The sequence below is a fragment of the Thalia democratica genome, chromosome 5 (genome assembly GCF_965202585.1).
Source record: "Thalia democratica chromosome 5, ktThaDemo2.hap1.1, whole genome shotgun sequence".
NCBI classification, from domain to species: Eukaryota; Metazoa; Chordata; class Thaliacea; order Salpida; family Salpidae; genus Thalia; species Thalia democratica.
Window position 1 is genome coordinate 72036100 of NC_139169.1, and position 25038 is coordinate 72061137.

General features: G+C 26.3%; 3 protein-coding genes across 3 annotated transcripts; 1 reads left to right on the forward strand and 2 right to left on the reverse strand.

The window, feature by feature from the left end:
* Window positions 1-2538: 2538 nt before the first annotated feature.
* On the reverse strand, window positions 2539-3854 carry LOC145835672 (uncharacterized). The gene is made up of 3 exons (XM_082943364.1): window positions 3711-3854; window positions 2921-3171; window positions 2539-2629 (listed from the first exon to the last, which is right to left on the reverse strand). Exons 1-2 carry the CDS (start codon window positions 3817-3819, stop codon window positions 2930-2932), a joined length of 351 nt encoding a protein of 116 aa, XP_082799490.1. The 5' UTR covers window positions 3820-3854; the 3' UTR covers window positions 2539-2629; window positions 2921-2929.
* A 3626-nt stretch (window positions 3855-7480) lies between these two features.
* Window positions 7481-8656, forward strand: LOC145835673 (uncharacterized). Its single transcript, XM_082943365.1, has 3 exons — window positions 7481-7630; window positions 7831-8069; window positions 8565-8656. Exons 1-2 carry the CDS (start codon window positions 7546-7548, stop codon window positions 8058-8060), a joined length of 315 nt encoding a protein of 104 aa, XP_082799491.1. The 5' UTR covers window positions 7481-7545; the 3' UTR covers window positions 8061-8069; window positions 8565-8656.
* Window positions 8657-17059: 8403 nt separating this feature from the next.
* On the reverse strand, window positions 17060-24662 carry LOC145836043 (trypsin-1-like). Its single transcript, XM_082943833.1, has 7 exons — window positions 24515-24662; window positions 23316-23496; window positions 20872-20969; window positions 20041-20199; window positions 19714-19831; window positions 18374-18561; window positions 17060-17351 (listed from the first exon to the last, which is right to left on the reverse strand). Exons 1-7 carry the CDS (start codon window positions 24612-24614, stop codon window positions 17257-17259), a joined length of 939 nt encoding a protein of 312 aa, XP_082799959.1. The 5' UTR covers window positions 24615-24662; the 3' UTR covers window positions 17060-17256.
* Window positions 24663-25038: the final 376 nt, after the last annotated feature.

The following is a 25038-nucleotide window of genomic DNA, read 5'->3' on the forward strand; positions in this document are numbered from 1 at the left end:
TTGATTAATTAAGTATTCCATTACCAAACATTAACAGCAAGTAATAATTTTAATTTAAGAAGTGAAATTAAATATAGGGTTATATAATCATAAACGATTAAATTAATTATTCAAGTGACTTTTAATTAAATAAAATGTTTTTTTGGTTATTAATTAAGTAACTTTTTCAAATGTGTATGCAAAGTGTTACAGTTTTGATTGCACTTATCTGATTTTTCATATATCATGAAAATTTTAGATAAAAATTAAAATCATTTGCATCAAGTTCTTAAATCCCATTAGTAAAAATTATGTAGCTTACGTTAGCGTAATCAAAATTATACAAACATAAAAAAAAAACTAAGAAAAATTATTTTGTATTCAGCTCTAACTTTTTTAAAAATTACAAGGTTACTTTTAACAGTTTTAACTTTTAGACGTGATTCAGAGTTGTTTTGTTTTATCAAAAGAGTTTTTTATAAACATTTAGTAAGTATTAAACGACTTTTGTGTTTAAAAAGTACTTCACTATCCAACAATAGTCTGAAAAACAGTCCATATAAGCTACTAGGAGAAGAAAATGTTAAATATAGTATCGGTAAAAATTTTCTTGCTTCAGTTGCTTTGAAGAATTATATTTCTGTTTGACGTCTGTGCACGCTTGCTAACTCTGTTTGCTATTACTTCAGTTTAGCTTAAACTATTTCTCTTACACTTGCTCAATGTAATATGCTTTATTTAAGTTTTTTTTACCAGTTTAAGTGATAATTTTGGTTTTCATGACAAGACTGTTAACAAAAAAATTACAGTTCAAAAGTTTCTCTTATTCAAAAAACTGATAATTTGAAATCTAAAATTATTCTTTATAACAACACACACACAGTTTAAAGACAGTAAAGCAATAACACTAGTTGTTCAAATTAAAAAAAAAGGCTAAGCATTGAATATAATCTTAAGTATTTAGTTTTAACTCTACTTATTAGAAAATATTTAAAATGATTGAGATGCATATATTACTGTTAGTTTTTATCAACTCCTGTTTAGCGATAACAATGTTTTTGTAGTAATTTTTAGAAAAATAACTCTTACTAAAACTGATAAAGTACTGACCTTCACAGGTGAAATAAATACAGCCAAAATTTATTTTATTTATTACTTAATACTCTATTATTGATTTATTGTGGCTTTATACTGTTGTTAATATCAAGATTTATTCAATTTACTTATTCAAGTTTATTTTTAAAGCCCTCTATTTACATAGTCCCATAACTAGAACAACTAAATAATTAAACAGTTCTACTTATAAGAGACAAATTATATACAGTTTCAGGGTAATGATAGCTTTAAAACTTTGTGTTTTTCAATAATTTTTAAGATTGCAATCATGTTAAAAATAGTTAAAGGACAATAAGTTGATTGGATTGTTTGTGGTTTTAATTTATTTATTGTTATTTTAAGCGATTTAAAGTAGTTTGTGTTTTATTTAACCTGAAAATAACACTTTATAACTATCAAAGATCCATTGTTTTATAAGTAAAACGTTTATAATTATTCTAGAAGTTAATGGAGTTTATCTAAAAGTTTTGACATACCACTCTAAGCGAAAATTTAAATGAAAAGTCAGTAAAAATAGCCAAATCCAAAAAAAAGCCTTGAATGTTTTCAAAAGTAAATATACTTGCCATTTCGTCTTTTTTATTTAAAATATATGTCAATATTTTTTTTGTTACTTTACGAAATTTAAATTGATATTGACATTCAAGAGAAAATTTAATTTGTTTGTAATTTAGATTGCATAGACAACTATAAAATTGCTAGTTTTCTAGAATAAGAACTAAGTTCATAACTGCGATTAGCTTAATTGTTTAATCAAGAGAAAATTTCGCATTTTAATCTCACTTATTTTAAAATTTTTAAGAACGGAGAGCAAACGAATTTTTTGTTTTGTTTTCTAAGCGAAATTATAAGTCAGTTTTTTTAATACTAGTCTTTTTTTTGTAGTTCTAAAACCATATAACTCTGACTAGTTTTTATTGACTCTTTTTTTTTTAATTAATAAAGCGGTATGTTTACTGTTAAAAAAATCTATTAACACGGACAACTAAAGGTTTTAAAATGCGTTTTTAATTTGATTGTGTAAAAAAAGATTAATTTTTTTTTTGTCGAAGCTATAAACATTTTTTCGAAATATTATTATTGTCGGTTTTAATAAAAGCGATTTAAAAAAAGCTCAAGCTAGAATACTTATTAAAATACAACCTTTTTAATAAATAATATTACAGAGTACAGTATGTTTTTTTTCTGTTTCGTCTTTGTTTTAAGTTTAGTGCTTTGAAGATTTTGTTCAAAGATAAAATATGATTTTTTTATAAAATATTTTAAAGTTAAGCATATGTTATTCTATTTTGTTTTCTTATCAAAAGTTTCAATGAAACAAACTAAAGTACATTAAAAATACTAAAAATGATTATAAAATAATTGACTGTTATGCGAGTTTAAATACAAATATTTTTTAATAACTAGACTTTTAGTGCTTTAGTTTTTAAGTAAATAAAATGCTTTTGTTTTGATTTACACTTTATTAGTAACGCTAAACAATAACTTTACGAGAAAGAAATATTTAATCTTGTTGTTGTATAGTGCTATCCATCTGAAAAATAAAACATAAATGAAAAATACACTAGTGAAAGTAAAACAAGTTGTTTATTTTTAAAACAATTTTTTTTGTAACCTAGATTAAACTTTGACAACCACGTTTGTTTTAAATTAATAAGTGGTAATATAAGAGTATTTTTTTAATAGTCGAAATTTTAAGTGTACAATACACCATATGACTTTACATATGTGTTACAAATAAGTTATTAAGTAAGTTTAAGTTTAAAAAATACTTTGCCACGAATTTTAACTTAAATTTATTTAATTTGTTATAAGATTTTCAAACCTGTACAACTTAGCAGTGGTAGATGACTGGGGTGTAACATCCCTTGTTGTATCTTCTTCTGTAACAACAAGTTCTGCGACGGATGATTCTTCTTGGGTGGTAGGTTGGTCTGCAGTATGGAACGTATCCTCTGCTGTAACCTTTACCGTAGTATGATGGGCTGTATCCCTTGCTGTATCCTTTGTTGTAGTATGATGGGGTGTATCCCTTACTGTATCCTTTACCGTAGTATTCGTCAGGGATAACCAATCCTGGGGAGATATAGTTGTAGACAAAAAAAAGAGCAAAAGTTAGATTTTTGAGTGAAACTAAAACATCAAATGATAAAGTAGTATAATTTTATTAATATAATGATTGTAGTACACAATAAAAACAGACAAATAATTGAAAAAAAAAATTTTACGAATATTCTTTTATTTTTGTCAATCATCTAACAAATATCATATAACTTTAACGGATAATTTTTTTGCATTAGATAAAAACAAACTTAATAACAGTTAATTTTTCAGATGTATACTTGTGGTAAAAAAAAGTTACATGTTCAACAATGAAATGTAACATTAGCGCACAACAGTTATCTATTAAATAGTTTTTAAAATAAAGATTAAAAATCTCACTTTTAAACTAATTTATCTAAAATAAATTTAAATCAAGAAAAAGGGAATTAAAAAAAATCAAAGATGTGTATTATATTGTTATAAATAACTAAAGCCTGTTTCGATCGTTAAACTTGATCATATTTTTATGATGAGATAAAAATTACAGTTTTTAATTAAATGACTAAACATACCAGTTTCTTTTTCCATTGGTGGAGTGAATGGGTTTGGGATGGCAAGAGCTGCTCCAATGAAGCACAAAACAACAAACAATTTCATTTTGCTTATTTCTATTTGAAACATGATAATTCTTCATCCAATACTCGAGCTTATATACATGTGGATGTAGCTTAAATCAACAAATCTTATGGATGTTTTCAAGTACCCTTAAGTTTATTTTTGACATTGAAATTAATCGTAATTAGATATACAAGTTGAACTTTGAAGTGTTATGTATATTTAAATTAACGATTTGTTGTTGTATTATGAAATAAGTGTTGTTTTACTTAACACGTGCATGTAAAGTATAACCTGCTATAGAAGCCAATAGCATCAGTCCATTTGGCGAAACACTTTAGTATTGACTACACGAACAGTTTTTATTTTTTTATTTTCTTAAATACACTTTAAACTATAATTGGATAATTTTATAAGTTGTTAAAACACTTATATTTTTTTGCTGTCTAAATGATTGTAAAACTGTGCAACTTAGCATATTAGTTTTTTATTTAAAACCCAATTGTTTAGATTTTTATATGTAAACTAGTGATGTACCGGACCCACAATTTTGAGTCCGGCCGGACCCGGATCCGACTTCGGATTTTTTTTTCAAATCGAGATCCGGCCGAATCCGGATACCAGACAAAAATGGCAATATCCGGCCGGATCCGAACCCGGATAATAAGTCCGGTACAATAGTAGTTAAACAAAACTTTCATTCAACTAATGCGCCGTCAGTGAAAGATATGACGTATTGGTCTTTGAATTAGTCCATATGTCTGTCGTAAAAGAAAAACTCAAAGACTTTTCCAGAAGTTTGGGAATATCAGACGTCAAATTTTGGTAAGCCCATTGAAGCATTACCTCGTTAAAATACTTTCTGCTTGGGATCAAATATCTTGGCTCTAAATGTGCCAAGAGTTTAATGAACCCTTTATCATTTACTATTGAAAACGGCTGGTTGTCAATAGCAATCATGTTGTTGATTTTCTCATTAACCATAATTTTTTTTGGATCATCTTTGCCCCAAGGCTTAAAGTTTTTAAAATCATTCATGGTTGATTGCTTCATAGCAGCGAGTTTTATTTTCTTTGGAGCTGAAGGCGAACCAGTGCTGCTTCTTGCCTTTTCTGATGAAGTTTTTTTTCGCTATTGTGTAAATCACATTGTGCTTAGCAGATAAATGTCTATGTAAGGGAGTAGTACTATAAATTTTAAAATTATTACCCCTTTTGATTTTGTTGGTGCAAATTGTGCAAACAGCAATAGCATCATCTTCTGAGCTTATGGTAAAATAACTTCACACAAATGACATAACTAATAATAATCTTAGACACTGTAACTAATAATATTAAATGTATTGATTAACTTTAATTTCTATATTTTTAAATTTTTTCTGTTGCACAAATCATGCCAAACAGATATCAATCTTTTCCACGAAATATTAAAAGTTTGTTTTGGAAAAAATACTTTTCTGTATGCTCTTTTTTACTAACTAGATCCGAATCGGCCGGATCTCTGTTAGGATCCGGCCGGAACCAGATCCGAACCTTTTTTTAAAATTCAAGATCCGGCCGAAAGCGCATCCGGTTTTTTTCTAAATCGAGATCCGGCCGTATCCGGATATCAGACAAAAATGGCAATATCCGGCCGGATCCGGACCCGGATAGTGATTCCGGTACAACACTAGTGTAAACTAAACAATATTATTTTCTTAAAAACTTAAGTAAATATGTAAAATATTTTCCATCCTTTGCTGTTGTTTTACACGAACAGCTTATTTTTAAAACGATTCTGATTTTTAAAATACACTTGAAATTTTATTGGAAGAATTGTAGAAGTTTTTAAGCCACTTGTTTTTTTTTTTTTGCTGTCAGAACTTTGTAAAACTGTGCAATTTAAATTAGTTGTTTTTTATTTATAAACTAAACAACTATATTTTCTTTTTTAACATAAAAGATTAAAAATAAATCTTTCATTTGTGACAGTTATATAACTTAAAGAGACAACTCTATACTTAACTCTATTTTTCTAAAATATCTATTTTTGTATTATAAACGCTAATAAGCTCCTTATTATTTTACAATATGTTTAGATGTTTTACTATACATTTTGATTTTGATTATTGTTTTAATAGTTATTAAATTCGTATTCTATACAATTCAACACAAAAAATTCAATGACAAAATACAAACTTTTTTTTTATCACAAAATATTGATTAGTATGACTTTAAGAGCTGATTTAAAAACATATGCAGTGCAAAAAAAAACAGTTTTGTTTATTACCTGTTTTCTGTAAGTTTTACTGACCTTAATAAATTTACTAATAAGTTAAATAAAAAAACATACGTTTATTCAATACGTTTAATTTATTTAGACAAAGCAGAGTTTTTTCATGCATAATTTTTGTACAAACTCACTTTGGTGGGACTTATTATCAATCAAATTTAATTATAGAAATATGAAAATACAATTAGACTTTTTCTAATGAGGTATACGGTTAATTAATCAGAAATTTTTTATTTGAATAACAATAATTAGGAAATTTTGCAAAGCTATAGTTTAAGTACATTTAAAAACATTTTTTTTAAGCATTTTATAAGAAGTATAACTAAAACTTTTGTAACTATTTTTTTAAACTCAAAAGTTACAAGTAGTCGATACATTTTAAAGATTTTTGTAAAAAATATAACTATTAACATGATTTAAACTAAATACAAAACAAAAAAATATTAAACATAATAAAAATCATTAATGTTCATACCTACTTTCACCCCTATCTTAAAAAAAATACAAAGAAATAAACAATCAACATGCTTGGTAGTCTTTAAGTTAATTATACGTACCAGTGGCGTCGCGTCAAGTGGAGCATTAGAACATATGCTCCGCGTAAAAACAAAAAACTTTTATAACATTATAGTACTCCTAAACTACAGTGTTATCTTTTCTTAATAAAATTTGTTTACAAGCGATTTTATATAGCTGTAGAATTTTTACTTTAATAAATTGGTTTTAAAAGTTATAAAATTAAAGATTTCAAAAATATTCGTAAACTTCCGCAATTTCTTACAAAAATACCACAAGACGCCATGTTGCTGCGATAGCATAAGTTCACAAGAATGAAACAGTCTTTTTAGAAAAATTAAGTAAATAACTAGTCTAATCTACTTTTACAAAAGATACAATATAGACAACACGAACATAGGTGTTTTTTCGATGATGCTTTATATATACATACGTATATAAACATATTTGAAAAATACAACATTTAAATAAAAGTTAAATTTCTGTACATAATTTTAAGTTTAATGTCTTAAAAAAAAACTAAACTAATTATTGTGTTAAAAAGTAAAGTTATACAATGCTTCAGACAGTAACATTAAAATAAAAGTGTTTTAAGAACTTGTAAAAATGTATTTCATTGCAGTCTCACTTGTACATTAATTAAAATAATTTAAAATTAGTTAGAAATACAGAATTTTCAAGTAGTCGAAACTAAAGTATTTTGCCAAATGGAGTAATTCTATTGGTTAATGCATGTATAACATTGCTTCCATATTATATGCACGTGTTTCTGGTCATTGGTAAAACAACAATCACTGTACATTACAACAACAAATCAGTTACTCTGTACACAACAAACTTCAAAGCCGAAGTTAAGTACCTCGTTATAATTAATCTTTGTGCCAAAAATAAACCTGAGGGTACTTGAAAACAGACAGAAAATTTGTTTATACAAGCCGTTTCCAAATGTATATAAGCTCGAATATTAGATGAAGAATTATCATATTTCAAACAGAAATAAGCAAAATGAAATTGTTTGTTGTTTTGTGCTTCATCGGAGCAGCTCTTGCCATCCCAAACCCATTCACTCCACCAATGGAAAAAGAAACTGGTATGTTTAACTTTTTGTTGTGAGTAACAAGACGTAATTGTTAATTAAAGAAGTTATTTCTATATACGTTTATAACTTCATACAAGTATTTAAAATTTTACTTTCACCACAATCTATAAATCTTACCGAAACTAAAAGTACTTATAGATTATTTTATATCTTAATAGTTATACTTGACTTATATCATACTTATAACACAGGTTTGGTTATCCCAGATGAATACTACGGTAAAGGATACAGCAAGGGATACAGCCCATCATACTACAACAAAGGATACAGCCCATCATACTACGGTAAAGGTTACAGCAGAGGATACGTTCCATACTGCAGACCAACCTACCACCCAAGAAGAATCATCCGTCGCAGAACTTGTTGTTACAGAAGAAGATACAACAAGGGATGTTACACCCCAGTCATCTACCACTGCTAAGTTATTCAGGTTTGAAAATTAATCTATAGCATAAGTTCTAAAGTTAAGTATAAAAACAGTCTACCAGAATAATTGCTTTTATGGGCCTCAGTATAAACCCGGAAGAATCGTTGTATTTTTTATACATGATAAAATTCTTATGTAACTGCAAAACTGCCCACAAGTGTATATAGGTTTATACTTTAAAGCTTCAAGATGTGTAACTGATCCCTTTAAAAAGATTTCAATGTTCTTTTTAACATATTCCAAAAAGCTACATTATTCTGATTATATTTCTGTATATTTCTAGTTCTTTGACAACTGATTTTTTTAATTAATGTCTAAATCTAAAAAATGCAATTTTTGATATTAGGACTTATTTACTTTGATTTATATAAAATTTTTCAAGTGTAAAACTGTCTTAAACTTAGGCTAAACTTTATAAACTCATAAAATATATGTGGTAAGAATTTTTTTTCGTAAGTCTATCATTAAATTTTTTATAAAACTTAAATATTTTTACAGATGGCCAGCACACTTTAACAAACAGATGAACATCATTCTTGTTGTAAAGTTGTTATTTTGTGCTAATAATAAATGATAAACTAACAAACAAATGCCTACTGTATTTATTAACATGCAAAACCTAGTATAAGTTTTTAAAAGTTTCTGTAGTCTATAAATTAGCAAATAATTTTAAATTTGTTGCTGTTTTTATTGAATAAAAACTAGTAAATGTCTTTTACAACAAAAATAAAGCTATATACAACAAAAAGAACGATGAACGAACATTAGAAAACTGTATAAAAATAAAAATACTAGTTGCTGTTGATCAAAAGCAAATTAGACAAAACATCATAGGCATCAAAACTTCGGCCATAAACTTAAAGGCAGATAAAAGAGAAAATAAAAAACAGCACAAAAATAGCGTTATATATTTTATAGAATTGTACAAATAAAGATAAAATTTATAATCAAACATAAAAACAAACTGAAAAAGTGCTAACAATAAACAAATAACTTTGTTTAAGAGAGTAAAAAAAAATAATTAAAAAAAAAGTTAAAATATTTTTAACTATTTTATATTAATAATTTTAGAGGAAAAGCGTTTGTTACAAATTAAATCGATAATAAAAAGTGAAAAAACAAAGTAAACTATTTATAAAAGTTAGTTATAACTTTTAAGTATTCATCCGTAAAATTATTTAAGCATTATTTGAAGTTTAACAATTTTGCATGAAACTGTTTTATTTAGGAGTTTATTCTAAAAGTTAGTTGAAAATGGATGATGCTGAACATCATTATTAATACGGTTTATGCATGTAAATTATCTGTTATTACTTCTCAATAAATAGTTTTCTTGCAATTATAAAAACCTTTTATAAACTGTTGTACTTTCACCGTTAATTAGTTAAAAACAAGTAATAGGCTCAAGTTTAAGTTTATTGAACTTTAAAGGTTTAGTATAAAGACTTTTTATAGTCTATCTTGGTAAAACGTATAAGAAATATTGCAGCAGTAAAATAACTTTGTTTTTCAATAACACTTAATAGATTAATATTACCAGATTAGCCTGTATTTTTTAATTTTGAACAAAAATTTACCACATAAAATAAGTAATAGTGGTTATATCTATAGAACTTAAAACTTTTCAATACATAAAAAACTGTAGTCGATGCAATCGTATAAGTTTAATTAATATGGTAGTGGCTTCTAAGTTTTCAGCAATAGAAAGTCTAAGATCTTTAAATGTTAAGTTTGTAGGTAATTTTGTTTTGTTTGTCTTTAATTCAGTGGAGTTAAAAGTACTTTTCTAATATTAAGAAAAAAACTACTAAGGTTCAAGTTTAATTTTCTATAATTTAGCAAATGGCAGATCCTAATGAATGACAAAAATAAAACTCTTTTTCATAACTTACAGAACTAGATCATATATTTAGAGCTCTAAATACATTAGTGGTCTTTAAGATAACTTAAAGTTGTGTACACTAAAATATAAAAAAATCAGTGTACCCCAAATTAAAATATTGCAATTTATTATTTTGCATTGTAATTTTTTTTAAATAAATTATATAGCCAATATTTATTTTAACAGTTTATTACTAACAAAACAATGTTTCACTCCTATACTTGCATACAGGAAATCCTCAGTTGTTGTGAAAATGTTTAATTTAAAACAAGTTACTTTAATAAATTATATACGGATGAAATAAATCATGTAACAATTTTTTTTAATAAATTGTTTGTAGAGTAATAGAAGGTCAAGTTGTAACTGATACTGCCGCCCGCAAATGTTTTTATTTTTGAAATTTGGCCCGTGACTACCAAAATGCCTACCTACCCCAGAATTAGTTGATACATTTTTATCGGAAATAATAAATTTTATTAAAAAAATTACTACCGCAGTATAACTTGTGTAAATTTAAGAAAAGTTGCACGAAAAATACGCTAAATAATTAAATTTATTAAAAAAGTTAGTAAAATAAACTTTTTATGACGTAAACCTGAGGTAGTTAGAGTCAGTTACTTTTTCTTATAACAAGTTGTTTTTTTAGAAATATAATTTTTCAATTGGTAGTTAGACCAAAAAAACTTCAACTTAGTAAAAGATAAAGAATGGATACTTTTAACAAGTTCAAGAAACAGATTTGGAAAAAAACTAAACAAAGTTAGTATTTTGCTCAATACATACTAGTTTAAATGCTTCTAAGATATATATTCCTTTAAATACAATACACATTTTTAAAGGAAGCAAACATATTTTTACAATCGATCTTAAAATATTCGGTAAATTAGATCTGCTAGCTCAATCTGTGTCAGCTGCATTTTAAACATTAACAAATATTCCATACAAAAAGCTGCTTACAAGATTAATTCTGGAGCTGCAAAAACTGCAGCGACAAGTGAATTAAAAAAATTAGTTTTTGAACATGGGACACGGTCAAAATCCACCCGGTCAAATTCGAGAAAAATAAATAAATAGTAAATAAAAAATGCAAAAAATATATAAAATAAGTTAAGAAATAAATAAATGAATAAAAAGTCGGGTGGATTTTGAACACGGGTCGATTTTGATAGTACAACTTGAACATTATATATAGAAAATCTACTGAATTTAAACAAACTGAATTTACTGGATGTAAAGTTTATTCTCTGAGTTTAATGTTCCAAGACCAAAACCCAGTGGTCAACACAAATACAAAAAACTATTAAAGCCAAAAGTTATAACAAGTTCTTAAAAGGCACTATTGTTAAAAATTACAAAACTTTATACTTTTGTGTGTGTCACATTGACAATTCTTTAAGTAATTGTTCATAAAAGAAATTACTAACTTTTTCACGCATCACTTTTCTTATTTCAGAATACCTTAAAATGTTTAGAGAAAATAAAGGTTACCTATCTTAATTACATATAACACTTAAAATTCTTTTGAAAATTCTTTAGTATTGTTTTTTGAAAGTTTTTACTTTTTAAATAAGCTAACAAGTTACATGCAAAATCGCCCTATTTTTATAACACAAATGAGTAAAAAAAAAAACATTTCACAAATGAAAAATACTCATTATTAAAAAGTTTAGCATTTAGTTAATAAATAAATTTCATGAAAAAAAATAAGGCTAAGGTAAAATCCATAACCTTTTATTAATTAAGGTGGGGGGTTAATATATAATTTTTAAAGGTATTATATAAATCTTTAGCTAGCCTAAAATTTCATTTTACTGATTTTTAAAATTCAAATTAACCTAGGCCAGTCAAAATAAGAACCTCTTATTGGAGGGTAAAACAAACCAATAAGTTTAAAAAACCTATCTCTTCTTTTATCATTTAAGCTAACAACCTAAAACTTCATGAAGTTCTCTGCAAATTTTAAAAAATATTGTTGTTTTTTGCGGAAAAATGTTTAAACAGTTGCTAAAAATGAACAAAGTATAGGATTTTAGTGAACTAGTCTTTTTTTTTCTGTTAAGCATCTTACATAAAAAACCTGTTGTTACCTTAGTTTTATTTTTTTTTTGTTATTAGATATCATTACCCATAGGTTATTTGAAAACTTTTATATTTACTCTGAATAAACTTCACCTTTTATTTTGTTATTTAAAAAAAGTTTTTAATTATTTCAGATAAGTATTTTTTTAATTATATTTTAGTAACCTTGTTATTTTTTATCAAATTACTTGCACAAAGTTTTTTTTCAAGCTATTTTTTATTAATAGATAGTTAAATTTTAATTTAAAGTTATTAGATTTGTAATTGTGCGAATACAATATTGTTTATTGAACGATAAAATAACGCTCAAAAAGTTTGGTCTAAGGACCTGTTGTACAAAGGAGCCTTTCGGTTATCGAGTCGTACACCACCTTACAGAAACAGAATACCTTACGAAATGCAGAAACTTCCACAAATTTAAAATTGAAAAAAAATTCACTACAGCTGTTAAGAAAATGTGATGATATGTAAAGGTATAAGATATGTTTCTATGTATATACTTTTTTATATATGATTTAAAATTTGTTCGAACAATTTTGTTAAAATTTTTTTGTGTTCTGAAAATTAGCTTATTTCTTCATACTACCTTTATGATTTTTGCATAAGTGTTACAAACTAGGGAAATTTTTACTTTTACAATATCAATCTGCAGCATCATCTATCAAAAGACCACGCGACATCACTGATACTAACTACAACTAAAAGTTAAAGGTAACAAAACAAACTTAGCTAAAATTTAATTTACAGTAAGTTCTTAGGTAAAAACAGTTAGCTGTTTTATTTTTTACAAAGTTACCATGGTAAAGATAGTTAATGTATTTAAAGTATAGGTATCTAAGTTTATTGGACAGAAAAAATGAAATCGCTCAAAATACTTCGTCCTAGAACCTGGTGCACAAAGAACCTTTCGATTATCATATTATTATATTATAAGCTTCTACATACTTTTATGTTAAAAAGAAGTAATAATGAGTGTAAAGAATTTTACAAAAAATTTATCAAAAATATAACAGACAAAGATAAAAGTTGATAAATTTAAATTGAGACTCTCTTGAGTACTTTTCTAATTCTGGATCTACTTACAAAAGTTATTTTTATATTAAAAATTTTAGAAAGCTAAAGAAAGTAAAGAAAAGCAAATTGTATTGTTATAATAAATATTTAAAAAAGCTCAGACATGTTAAGAAATGTAAAAAAACAAAGAATCTGTAATGATCTGAAAGTGTTTAAAGATTTTGATTCTGACGAAATATTTGAACATTCTTGAATACAAAGTTGAAGAAAAAGTCAAGCTCGAATACTTAAAAATTACAATTGAACTGATCCTAGTATTAAAAATTGGAAACGTTAAATACTGTGAAAGTATTCGAAAACGAAATTTAAAACCTGTTTACTCAAAATAAAAACAGTTTATAACGGTTAGAAAAACCGAAAAAAAGTTAGTTTATGTATTTCATATCGAAAAGTTTTGTTTCGTGAAAATACTAGGATCAGTTCAATTGTAATTTAAAATAAGTTAAAGACATAGAACTGATAACCTATAATTATTCACAATATAATTAATAACAATACAATTTTTAACCTATTCAAACTATGCTTATCACTTAAAAATAATTAAATTTACAGAACTAATTTTTAATTGCAGTACTCCAAGAAATAATTAGATAAGAAAAGAATTATACTTACTAGAAACATTACGAACGAAACAAGATAGCAAAAGTATTAACAATGGAGTGATAAAACCACAATCATGAAAAACCCAAACAAAGTTAGTTTTTCTATTTTTATTAATTCCTTTTTTTGTAATTTATTTCTTTTTTATATTTCAAACAAGTAACATTTTGATGGTAACATTCATGTTTGTGCGGAAAATTGATTTTGTAAATGCTTTTTATTTAAAATCTTTAAATTTTCGTTTCAGACTAAATTTAACTGTCGATTTAATGCACCACAGATTGCATAATAGTTTTTTAGTTTGGATTTTTTTCAGACCTTTTGATCTAAAAGCTTATATGCTATAAATTTCAAATTTGATTAACAATACAATGTTTCACTTGCTTGAAACTAGTCAAACAAGATCTTCAGTAGAATAAAATATTATTCAAATTGAATTCTATAAGTTTTGTAGATTTTGTATTTATAAGACACCAAAGTGTTTTTTCTAATGGTATTTTAGTTTATTAAAATAGTGTTCGTATAGGGCAAGTATGGAAACCTTTCATATGTCACGGAATTTAATAACTCTTTATCGTTTTATATTTCAGAGGTCGGCAAACTAGCCTGGCGGGCAAGATCCAATCAGCAAAAAAACACTTTGGGGTTGCAACGTATGTTTATCTTAAAAACGATTAATACAAAACAAAATTAAATCTTTTTAGAATAAAAGTTTTCAGGTTTAATTCTAATAGCATTTTGAGTAAACTATGATGCGTATGATATAATGATATCATCAAAAAAAATATTTTTAAACAATTTTTTAAGTAATGCTTTTTAAAACTATGGTGGCTATGAATATTTCTTTTTATTAGGTTCAACTGCTATACTAGCTAAAAACTATGAGAACGAGTCAAATATGCACGAGTTTTTGCACGAACGGTCGAGTATGCACTAAGGAACACTTTTGCACGAAGATACTTTTGCACAAAAGGTCAGTTTTGAACGAAGACACATTTGCACGAAGAATCTGTTTTGCACGAAGGGTCATTATTGCACGATTTAAAAAATAACAATAACAATAAAAAACGAGAAGAAAAAATAGTTACCGACTGAGGGTAAGGGTTAGGAGTAACAGTGAAAGTAAAAAAAATAAAATAAAAATTATTGATTAAAAATTAATTTAAAAAACAAAAGATAAGAAAATTTACCGACCGAGGGTAATGGTTAAGGGTAACAGTGATATGAAAAATGAATAAAAAACATTGAAAAACAAGAAATAAAAATTATTTGAATTTTTTTTTTTTTTGAAAATGTTTTATTGTTAATAAAGAATAATTGATATGTAAGACTTATGTCGTCATCTTAATATTGACTTTTGACTCGTAAATAAAATTGATTAAGTCATTCTGCTGTTGAGTATTTAATTTGTTTAAGTTTTAATTTTTATTTTTGGGTAAGTCAACGTTGTACACAGAAAACAATCGTCTCCTGAGCAATTCAAGTCGAAAATTTGTCACGATGTGTTTATAAGTTAGAAATTTACAAATTTATGCACATATTTATAATTAACGAATGAATGAACTTCACTAACTGCTACATATTTTTTTTTAATACATGTGTTTTTAACTTTAATATTTGATTTTATTGATCAGCTTTGTAAATATATGGTTGACATGTTTAGTAATGCGTTATTTAATGGTACTAAAATTGTTTAAATTAATTTATTTGAACTTTATAAATAACATCAACCTGTTTTTAAAAATATTTTCTTTTCAAATAGATTAGTTTACTCAAAGCATTTAGATACTTATAAAAGTCTCTATGTTAAGAATTTTTTTTATAAACAACATTTTTATTTTGTTTTTAGTTTTTAGCAAATACCTAATGACTAGCAACGAAACAAACAAAAAACTATCATTAAACTTTCCGAGTATTAAAAAGCGACTGGTTTGTGCTAAATTTTCTAATCAAAATATCTATGTTTTGAGGATTTGTGTTTTTAAATGACTTTGGTGTCTGTTCGAATGCTTGATCCTTTTGCATATTTCAAAGCTTTAATATAACTGACTAGATTTTGCGTTTTAAGTATATATATATCGTTCTGCTTTACAAGTTTGTTTTTATTAAACCACAATTATATAGTCGTATTTCCTAAATATTTTTTTTTTCATTTTTTTTTAATTTTAATCTAGTTATGCTGTTATTAGTTCGTTTAAAGATTACAACTTACACTCTCTTTTAAGGTAAGCTAGTCTGTAACATATAACTTAAGTATTTTCATTTTAAAGCTTACAAAACTTTTGTTTAAATGTTTATATTTTTAATTAATTAGTTAACCATAAATATGAAAATACTAATTTTGTTAGTATGTAATTCGGTTTAAAAATACATTAGGTTTAAGGTTTTCTTATTAAGCTTATTTTCAAAGTTTTTCTGCTGTAATCTTAAAAATTCAAACATAATTAAAAAATCTAAATTATTTTTTTTATTTACTCGAGTATTTAATAGCTTATAACAAATATATATAAGCTTCAACATTCAAATCATACAACATAAAAACTCAAGTATATTAGTGGTTTATAATATTTTTTTTTTCTAAGTTCTTTTAGTTTAGATTTCTGATAAACTATTTTCTCATTTAAGTTTTCATTTTAAAGAATATTTGTTATTTTCTAAAGATATTTTCAGTTTTCATCAAGATTTTATTAAAACTCAACTAATTTCTTTTTGTTAACAAAAGTTTAATACTAGTGTACAATTTTTACATCTACAAAAGTATTAAAGCAACTTTAAAATCTATATACAATAATAAAAAGGATACGAAAATTAGAAAAATGTTTTCCTTTTTAATGCCATTACAAAAGCTAGCTTGCGTTAAACTTAATCCATTCAACAAAGAAAGGTTAATGTTAGACTTCTGTATAGCGATACTAAATATAAGTACAATAGATTTCCACAACACCTATTGTTTGTATTTCTCCTTATGTTTAGTACTTTAACAATCAAAACGAAAATGTATGTTGACATTAACCAATCCTTACATTATCATTGAGGTAAGGACATTCTGTTTCAAGGTTAAAAACTATATGATGTATACTGAGTTTGTATTTATCATAAATCTGTAATTGAAAAGTAATATTTTTAGCTTTTTTTTCTTTAACACTAAGAAAATTTTCAATACTTTTTATCGAGTAAGCTAACTTTTCAATTATAATTTTTTTTAATTATTTATTTCTCTTAACTACTTACTATTACTGTGTTAATTTTTTAACTAGACTCAGTTATCATTAAAAAAAGTTAATAAGCAAAATCATAGTTTATTCGTTTAAAAAGTACGCTTAAAAATTGCATAAAAAAGTTGAAAAGCTTCTTTTGAAGAAGAATGTTTCCAACAAACAGTCCTAGTTGATTAATGAACCAAGCATTAAAAACGGCAGTGATTTTTATTGAAGAAAACATTAAATTGCAACAATGTCTAATATTACATGCAGTTGTGCAGTTAAAAGAAACATTTATATATGCTCCAATAAAAGTTATTAGGCGTAAATGTTTAAAAAAAAAGTCAACAAGACGTTATAAAACAAAATTTACAACAAAAAATAAAACGTTTGCAACACATACGGTTTGTTTGATGGCTAATATTGAGTAAGTTGATCCGGAACCTATACCTGCGTAAAATATTAATATCAAACATTTATTTTGTAAGTCAAAGTTCTTAAAGTTTTTTTTATGATATTTTCCACTATTTGCGTGAACTTCACTTGAAAACTGCGCTTTACGCAAACAAATGTTGTAAGTTGAATACCGATGGTTTTGTAAGACAATGTCATTGGGGTTTTTGTTAAAACATGTTTTGTTTGCTTAAAACTAGGCTTCTGGTGTAACTGGATTTTAACGCCATTAAAATACCTAGTCATTGTAATTTTATGATATTTTTTCTACTGATTTATCAATTGGTTTAAAGGGAATTTTAAGCGTTTTAATTATAATTTTAAACATATTTCAAACCGTTTTTCAACTTCAGAATTGATTTTTAAACTTTGTATTTATATCATTAAGGTAATTAAAAATATTATAATCAAATTTAGCAATGCAACATTCGACTAAAAGAATTTCAACACCTTAATCTACAAAACCAAAAGTATAGTTTTAACGACCGTGTCTAATAAAAGATATTTTAATAGCTTGACTTAAAAATTATTAAAAATATATTTTATCTAAATAATCTAAATAAAAAAGCTTTTTATGATATTATGAAAAACAAAATTATTCAAAAATCAATAAAATAGTCTACTTATATGTTTTATTTTCTAACAATAGCCTTTTTACTTTCTTTAAACTAAAAAGTGAAGAAAACATTAGTATATTTTGCTTTTATTTTCTTAACCTTCGCTTTGTTTCAGAAACCTTCAAGGACTTTGTTTTACTTTAAATGAAACGAAAATAAACTGATTATAGTTTCAACAAATATTTAACGAAACCAAAAAAAGGTTATCGAAAGTTAGGTATTAACTATTAACAAAAGTAACAAACCTAATACACGAAAGAAAATAAAAACAGATTCACTTTGAAATAAACACTTTAATGTTTTACCATAAAAACACACGAAAGAAAATAAAAACAGATTTAATTTAAAATAAACACTTTAATATTCTTCCGTAAAAAACTTATCATTACATTTCAAACAAACCCGAGTTTTCTCTGATCCAGTCGCTGAATTCGGACACCCTGGTGTAAACCCCGGGACTGCGTGCCCTAGCGCAGTTGAACCCGAAACTGGTGATGCCCTGCAGGTAGTACTTGCCCTGGTCCTCGTTGAAACAGGCCAGCGGACCGCCGGAATCGCCCTGGCAAGTGTCAACCCCTCCCTCCTCAAAACTGTTTCGCGTAAGGGGATTTTTCGTTAAAAGTAGAAAACTTTAGGTTAAAAAACTTTAAACAGTTTTGGTATAGTTATTTTGAGTTTTATTTCCAGTTTCCTATTTACTTTTAGAAACATTTTATTTCATCGTAACTAATCGGATTTGAATTAGTTAGTAAAACCAATTTGTTTATATAAATCGTTATTCTTGTTTTTGGTTAAGTTCAGATTTGGATGTATACTTTTTCAGGGTTGTAAAAATAAATTTAGTCCTTGAATAGATTTAGTATGAAAATATCACTGTTACACAAACTATAAGTGCTAGAAAAGCAAGCCTTCAAGAAATACTCAAAGTTTTATTAAAGTATCAAGTAATAAAGTATTTAAGCTAAAAAAATTTATTTACAACAGTAGAAGAAAGTACTTTAAGAAAAATATATTTCGTTTTCATAGGTATACTTTCATACTAAGTTTATAAAATATTTGATTACCAAAGCGATAAAAGATTTACAAGTTTGTTGACTCACGAATTTATTCATTAAAAATGCTTAACTCAATTAATTAGTTTAACATAATCATCAACTACAAAAACTTTCAAAGGTTAAAATAAAGATCTATGGAATTATTAAGGCTCAGCTTAAGTTTACAAACTAAATCGTTACATTTGTTGTTACTATCAAATTTAATTATAACTGTACGATAAAAGATTTTTAAAAACTAAATATGTTTCAACATACTAGCATACCAAGTTAGTATTCTATAACAACAAAACACATGTTCTTTTACATTAGCACACAATCAACTTGTAATTTTTGTAGTTTTAGTTACCTTTATAGACAAGCTTTTTCACAGTCGTTATAAATGTAAAACAAAATTAAATGAAGTATAAGTTTTACAACTTTTTCAACTCACATGTTTTTAATTGATTAAATGAACTTATTTTTCCACAAGCCTTATTTACGGTTTTGAACGCGAAATTATTACACGGTCAGTCAAGCGTGTGATGCGGTCGTTTAAAAATAAATTTACTATTTCATCTCACGGTGTAAAAATTCGGAAACTTAATTGTGAAAAGTTGATAGAACTTAAATTTTTTTTTTAACTCTTTTTATTAAAAAACAGTTTAAGCAGTTTTTTAAAAAAAATTTGTATACAATTTACAAACGAACCCGGCACACATGAAAACATCGACGACCCTTATGGCCCTAAGGAACCTCTGACACCTGAAATTGCTCAGTATTGGGACGTTTGCGTGTTGAAGTACACTGGGTGTCGTAGAGCTTGTTTCTAAAGTGAACACTTTTTGTTATATGTTTTCGCGTGAAAATATTTCACAAATATCTTAACTTTTATACCGATGTCAGTCTGAGTTTAAATCATTGTCTTGTTTTTAATTCTATAAATTATACAAAGCAGCTTACATTGTACACAAAAAAAGTTTTAGGACAAAAAGCTTGATTGAAAAAATATTTCAAAAATAAAACAAATCTTCTAACCATCGGTGGTTCCCCAACCGCTGATGACGCAAGACTTCCCCACAGTGACGTCACTCCCCTGCGGAGGAACAGAGATGTTTCTGACCAACGAGTTGAAAGTTGCGGGTCTGTCCAGGAAGAGAAGCGCGATGTCGTTCTCAAGCGTTGTCGGGTTGTAATCTGAAACAACTTATTTATATGAAATAATTAAAACTTTTAAAGTAATCTTTTTTTAAAATCTTTTGAATTAAAAAAAAAACTTGTTGCTATTGTTTTTGTATAATTTGTTTTGGTTTTATTAAAATTCAGTCAAGTATTACATACGATGTTTTATTTTCAAATATTAATCCGGTCGTAATCTGAAACAACTTATAAAATAAATTATTTGTTTCAAACTATTAAATTTTAACTAAGTTTTTTAAACAACTTAAAACTTGTTTATGTACAATTTGAATTTGAATTTTTTTGAAATTCCATAAGTATTACGTTATATGTTTTCTTGTTAAATACTAACAAATATTTTGTAATTTATCTACAAGTTAAATGGGTTTGTTTTTGTAAAAAATTTTACTAGTTGCGTAAGTTTTGTAAAAGTCTTTGGAATTTAGCTTTACTTTCCAAGATTAATTTTAAATCAGTGCACCTTTTATTGAAATTTAGATAAATGGGTGTGCTTGTATAAAGGTTAGTGATTACATGAAATTGCATTTATAAGCATTTTTTCTAAAGGTCAAGTTGCTTTATAGAGACATGTTTCGATTTTATACTTGAAAATGGACACAGCTCATCACTTTAGTTACTTTTTTATAGAACAGTTGTGAAAGTTTAAACTAGTAAACAAAACCACTTAACCTTTATGCTCTATTTTCAGGTCAACGAAGAAGCTCTGCCCGATGTCCCTTCTTCTGTTTGTAACTCCCAGTGAAATCCTCATTCTAGAAGCAGGTGTCCTGTGAAAACAAAAAATTTAAGAAATATAAGTGTCAGTTTTCGAGAGATAACACTTTTGTTTATTGTTTTCATAATTTAAAGAAAACTTTCTAAAGTGTTATATTAGTTTTAACTTTTCGTATGTTAAGATTAGGTTTAGTTAAAAAAGTAAATTGGTAGCCCTATTTAATAAGGAAAATAGCGTATCTTTTTCGGTAAGTAACAAAATTTCAACTCCTTTTGTGTAAGTATGTTGAAATGTGTAAGCTTTTAATAATTTTTATTAGTCCTTTTTTGCCAAACATATAAATACTAAAGAAATTATACGAATAAATGCGTGCTCATTTTTGAAATAAGCTTATAAAATCAAAAGCTTCGTTTGTAAATCAGAATTTTACTTTGGTCGTTATCAAATTCAGTTTGGCCCTTACCAACTTTAATTTAACCTTTAATACCTAGAAAGTATTTTTTAGTTTTCTTTGTTAAAGTAAACTAAACTTAATTTCGAATTATTTCAAGTGCTTTATATTTTGTTGTTTTAAATTTAATATCATCACAAACGTTTTTATACTTATAAAAGAAAACTTTTCAAGGATTAATAAGTTAACAACTTGAAATTATTGTACTTTAAAAAAAAATAATTTTCTAATACTTTCATAATTTTACAGTTATTATAGGTATAAAACAAAAAACTTGTTTAAATTTAAGTAGAAAACTGTGTCAATCAAAACTGAAGAGTGTTAAATTTTTTTAAACTTGATGAAAACTAGAGAGCATTTTGTTATCCATTTAAAGTAACAGCTACTTTAGAAACAGAAACTAAAAACTTTATATAACTAGAAGAAGGAAAATTCACAAAAAATAATTCACTAAATAGTTCCCTAAAAATTAAAAGTTACATTTTAATATATAGGCTTCTTTTTTCAAAATGATACTCTAACTTGAAACTTTTAGACTAATAAAATATTTTGATTAAAAAGTAAATGTCAAAACTGTCAAAAGAAATGTTTTTATTGACCTGTTAAAACAAAGCTTGTTAGGAAAACAGCCATAAAAGATAGGAACAAGCTTTAAACTCTAAAAGCTAAAAAATTATTTAAAGACTAAAAATTTAAACTAAAAGCAAGGAATCAAAATACTTGGAGAGCTTTATATTTTTTAAAAGTTAATATTTTCAAACATTTAGTCAGTAATAGTAGTGCTTGATAATATCAAAACATTATACGAATATTGTACAAATAGTTGTGTATATATTTACTTATAAGTACTCACTGAAAAGTTTACGCAATAAAACTATAAGTTACGATAACTAACTGTGATTTGAAATTCTAATTTCCATAGTTTTTATCTTACAATTCCAAAAACTTTATTTTAGTAAAGCTTTCCAGCTATTTTTTTAGTGGTAATACGATTTTAACGCAGAGAAGCTTTCTCAAACTTTCAAATCAACAGTTTATAAACTCACTCTAAATTCAAGTTTAAAGGTGTTATTTTACCGAAACTTGACTAAAGTTGAAGTGCATTCTACATAATTATCTTAATTATTACCTAAATTTAAGTATAATGTTTTAAAATAACGTTTCGATTTAAAAATATTTAGACTTATAAAGTATTTAATTAAAGAGCAAATGTCAAAGCTGTCTAAAGAAATATTTTATTGTTCCGTAAAAACAAAGCTTGTTACGTCAAACATTCAAAAATAGGAACAAAGCTTAAATTTCAAAAGGGTGTAAAAACAAAAAATTTAAACCAAAGTATGGAATAAAGTTGCTTGAAAAGTGTTTGTGTTCTGCAAATTTATTTTCACACATTTAAAAATAAGTTATTGTAATGTTCGACTATATAAAAACTTTTAATAAATATTGTACAACTAAATTTATATATACTTTCTCTTAAGTATTCATTGTAAGGTTGATGTGACAAAACTATAAACTACTATGACTAACTAAAATAAAAAAATTTATATTCATAACTTCTATCTTACAATTATAAATATTTTATTCATCTAAAACGTTTTAGCTATTTTTTATCAGTGGAGAAACGATTTTTGGTGTAAAGTTTAAAGCAAGGTTTTCCAAAGTAGGCCACGACAGATACTCAGGGGCCATGAGCAGCAAAGGGGGCCATCTCGTCATAATTCGAAACTTACTATAGATATTCTGGAGTTGCTGATGAAGAGCAAAAAATAAGAAATAAAAGTCTTAGGTTTTTTTATGGTAGTTTTTGAGAAATTTGGTACAAGGGGGCCATAGCTTTTCTAATTTCTTTAAAGTTTTAATTTCTTTAAAGCCATTTGAATAAAAGTTCGGGAAACCCCCGTTTATTTCTTAAAATTTAAAATTTGAAACTTTCAGTTGCAAACTAACTCGATGGTGCAGTGGGCCGCGGTCAACACCCACCTCGGGGAAATCACCGAGCAACCGCACAACCCGCCAGTGGTCGCCCTGTACAAGCATTGCCATGGAAACATGCCCGGTGACGCTTCACTGCCCCCGATGATCCTCGGGTTTCCCGCCAAATCGAAACTTTCATTTTTCGAACTCGTTTCTGTGGTGATCAAAATTTTAGACATTTTTAAAAACAAACATATTTTAATATTTACGTAAATTATGGATGTTAAATTAAATTGGAAGTGTTTTTGAAAATAAAAGTAAAAACAACTTTCCTTTGTAAAATAAGTTAAACACTTAAGATAACTTAAAGCTGTTTTGTTGTTGCACATAAAATATATAACGATAATCGAATTTAAGGCTTGAGTAAGTTATAATAGTTGTTGTACAATCGATAATGTTTTCGGGACACCTAAATAAATTGTAATCATACTTTAAACTTGAAGTATATATTTCTTTGCTTTTAAGTTTCTGACTATGTTTAAAACCTAATTCATATATGATAACATTTTTTAACTTAAAAACGTTGATCCATAGTACATTAGTTTTACTACAAAAATAAACTAAAGACTTGAAATTTTTAATAACCACATAAACATTAGCGTTAGTTTAAATGAAAAGACAGGCACTTTAATTTAAACAGTTTATCATATAACTTTCTTTACTGCATCAACAAGTAAGCTTTTAAGTTTTTCATTATAAAATTAGTAAATATGACAATATATTACCATAATCTTTGTATAACTTAAGACACAAATGTTATTAATAAGGTACTACTTTATTTAAAGTTAGAATTTCTTTTTTTTTTTTTGATTATATAAGTATGATCATAAATATGACAAGTTGACTGGTGTTATTACTACTGTCTACATGTCACAAGTTAAAAAAGAAATAAGATATCATTAGTAGTTATAATTAGTACTTTGTTAAGACAGAAACAAACTAAAAAGTATAAAATACAGTAAAAGTTTATAAAGTAAATTTTTAAGTTTAAAAAATGCAAGACTTTATATAAAAAAAAACAATTCTTGAGTAAGATATTATACAAGTAAAAACTAAGAAAAATAAAACTATACATAAAAGTTTTCGCAAAATAGTAAATAGCAAGTAAAAAGCATACTCATTACCTTAACTAATTTTGTAACATCAGATGAACAAACAAAAAACAAACTAACCGTTTCCGATCCGCTGTACTTCCGAAATCAAAGCTGAGTCTACTGTCAACAAAACAAAAACAAAAAACACGCAAAAATTACAAAAAACATGCAAGCTCATAATAAACTGATAGCACAATGTTATCTTCGCGGGTGCCGTGTAAGAAAGAGCAGCTAGTTCTATTGTGTTAAGCGATACACGGCTTGTTTGTACAAACCGTTGAAAATCACTGCGCGCGTCACGTGAGTACGCACCTTGGAGTGTGGTGTCACGCTTGGTTGCGTCTTGCGATATCGAAATAGAAACACCGCATTGGAAGTTGTTGTTCGCGAGCGATTTGCGTTTTGCTATGTATTGAGCCGGTTTCAGCTTTCGCTTTTTTATTTGACGGCTGGAACGCTTTTCAGATATGGAATGACTTTGCGATAAAAGGTTGGCGCCGACTTAAAATCGAAAACCAAACTTACTGTCACCCCTTTAAGTTATCTAAATTTGCATTTAGTTGTTAATAACTGTATCCTGCTTCGGTCGAAATCATCAGTTT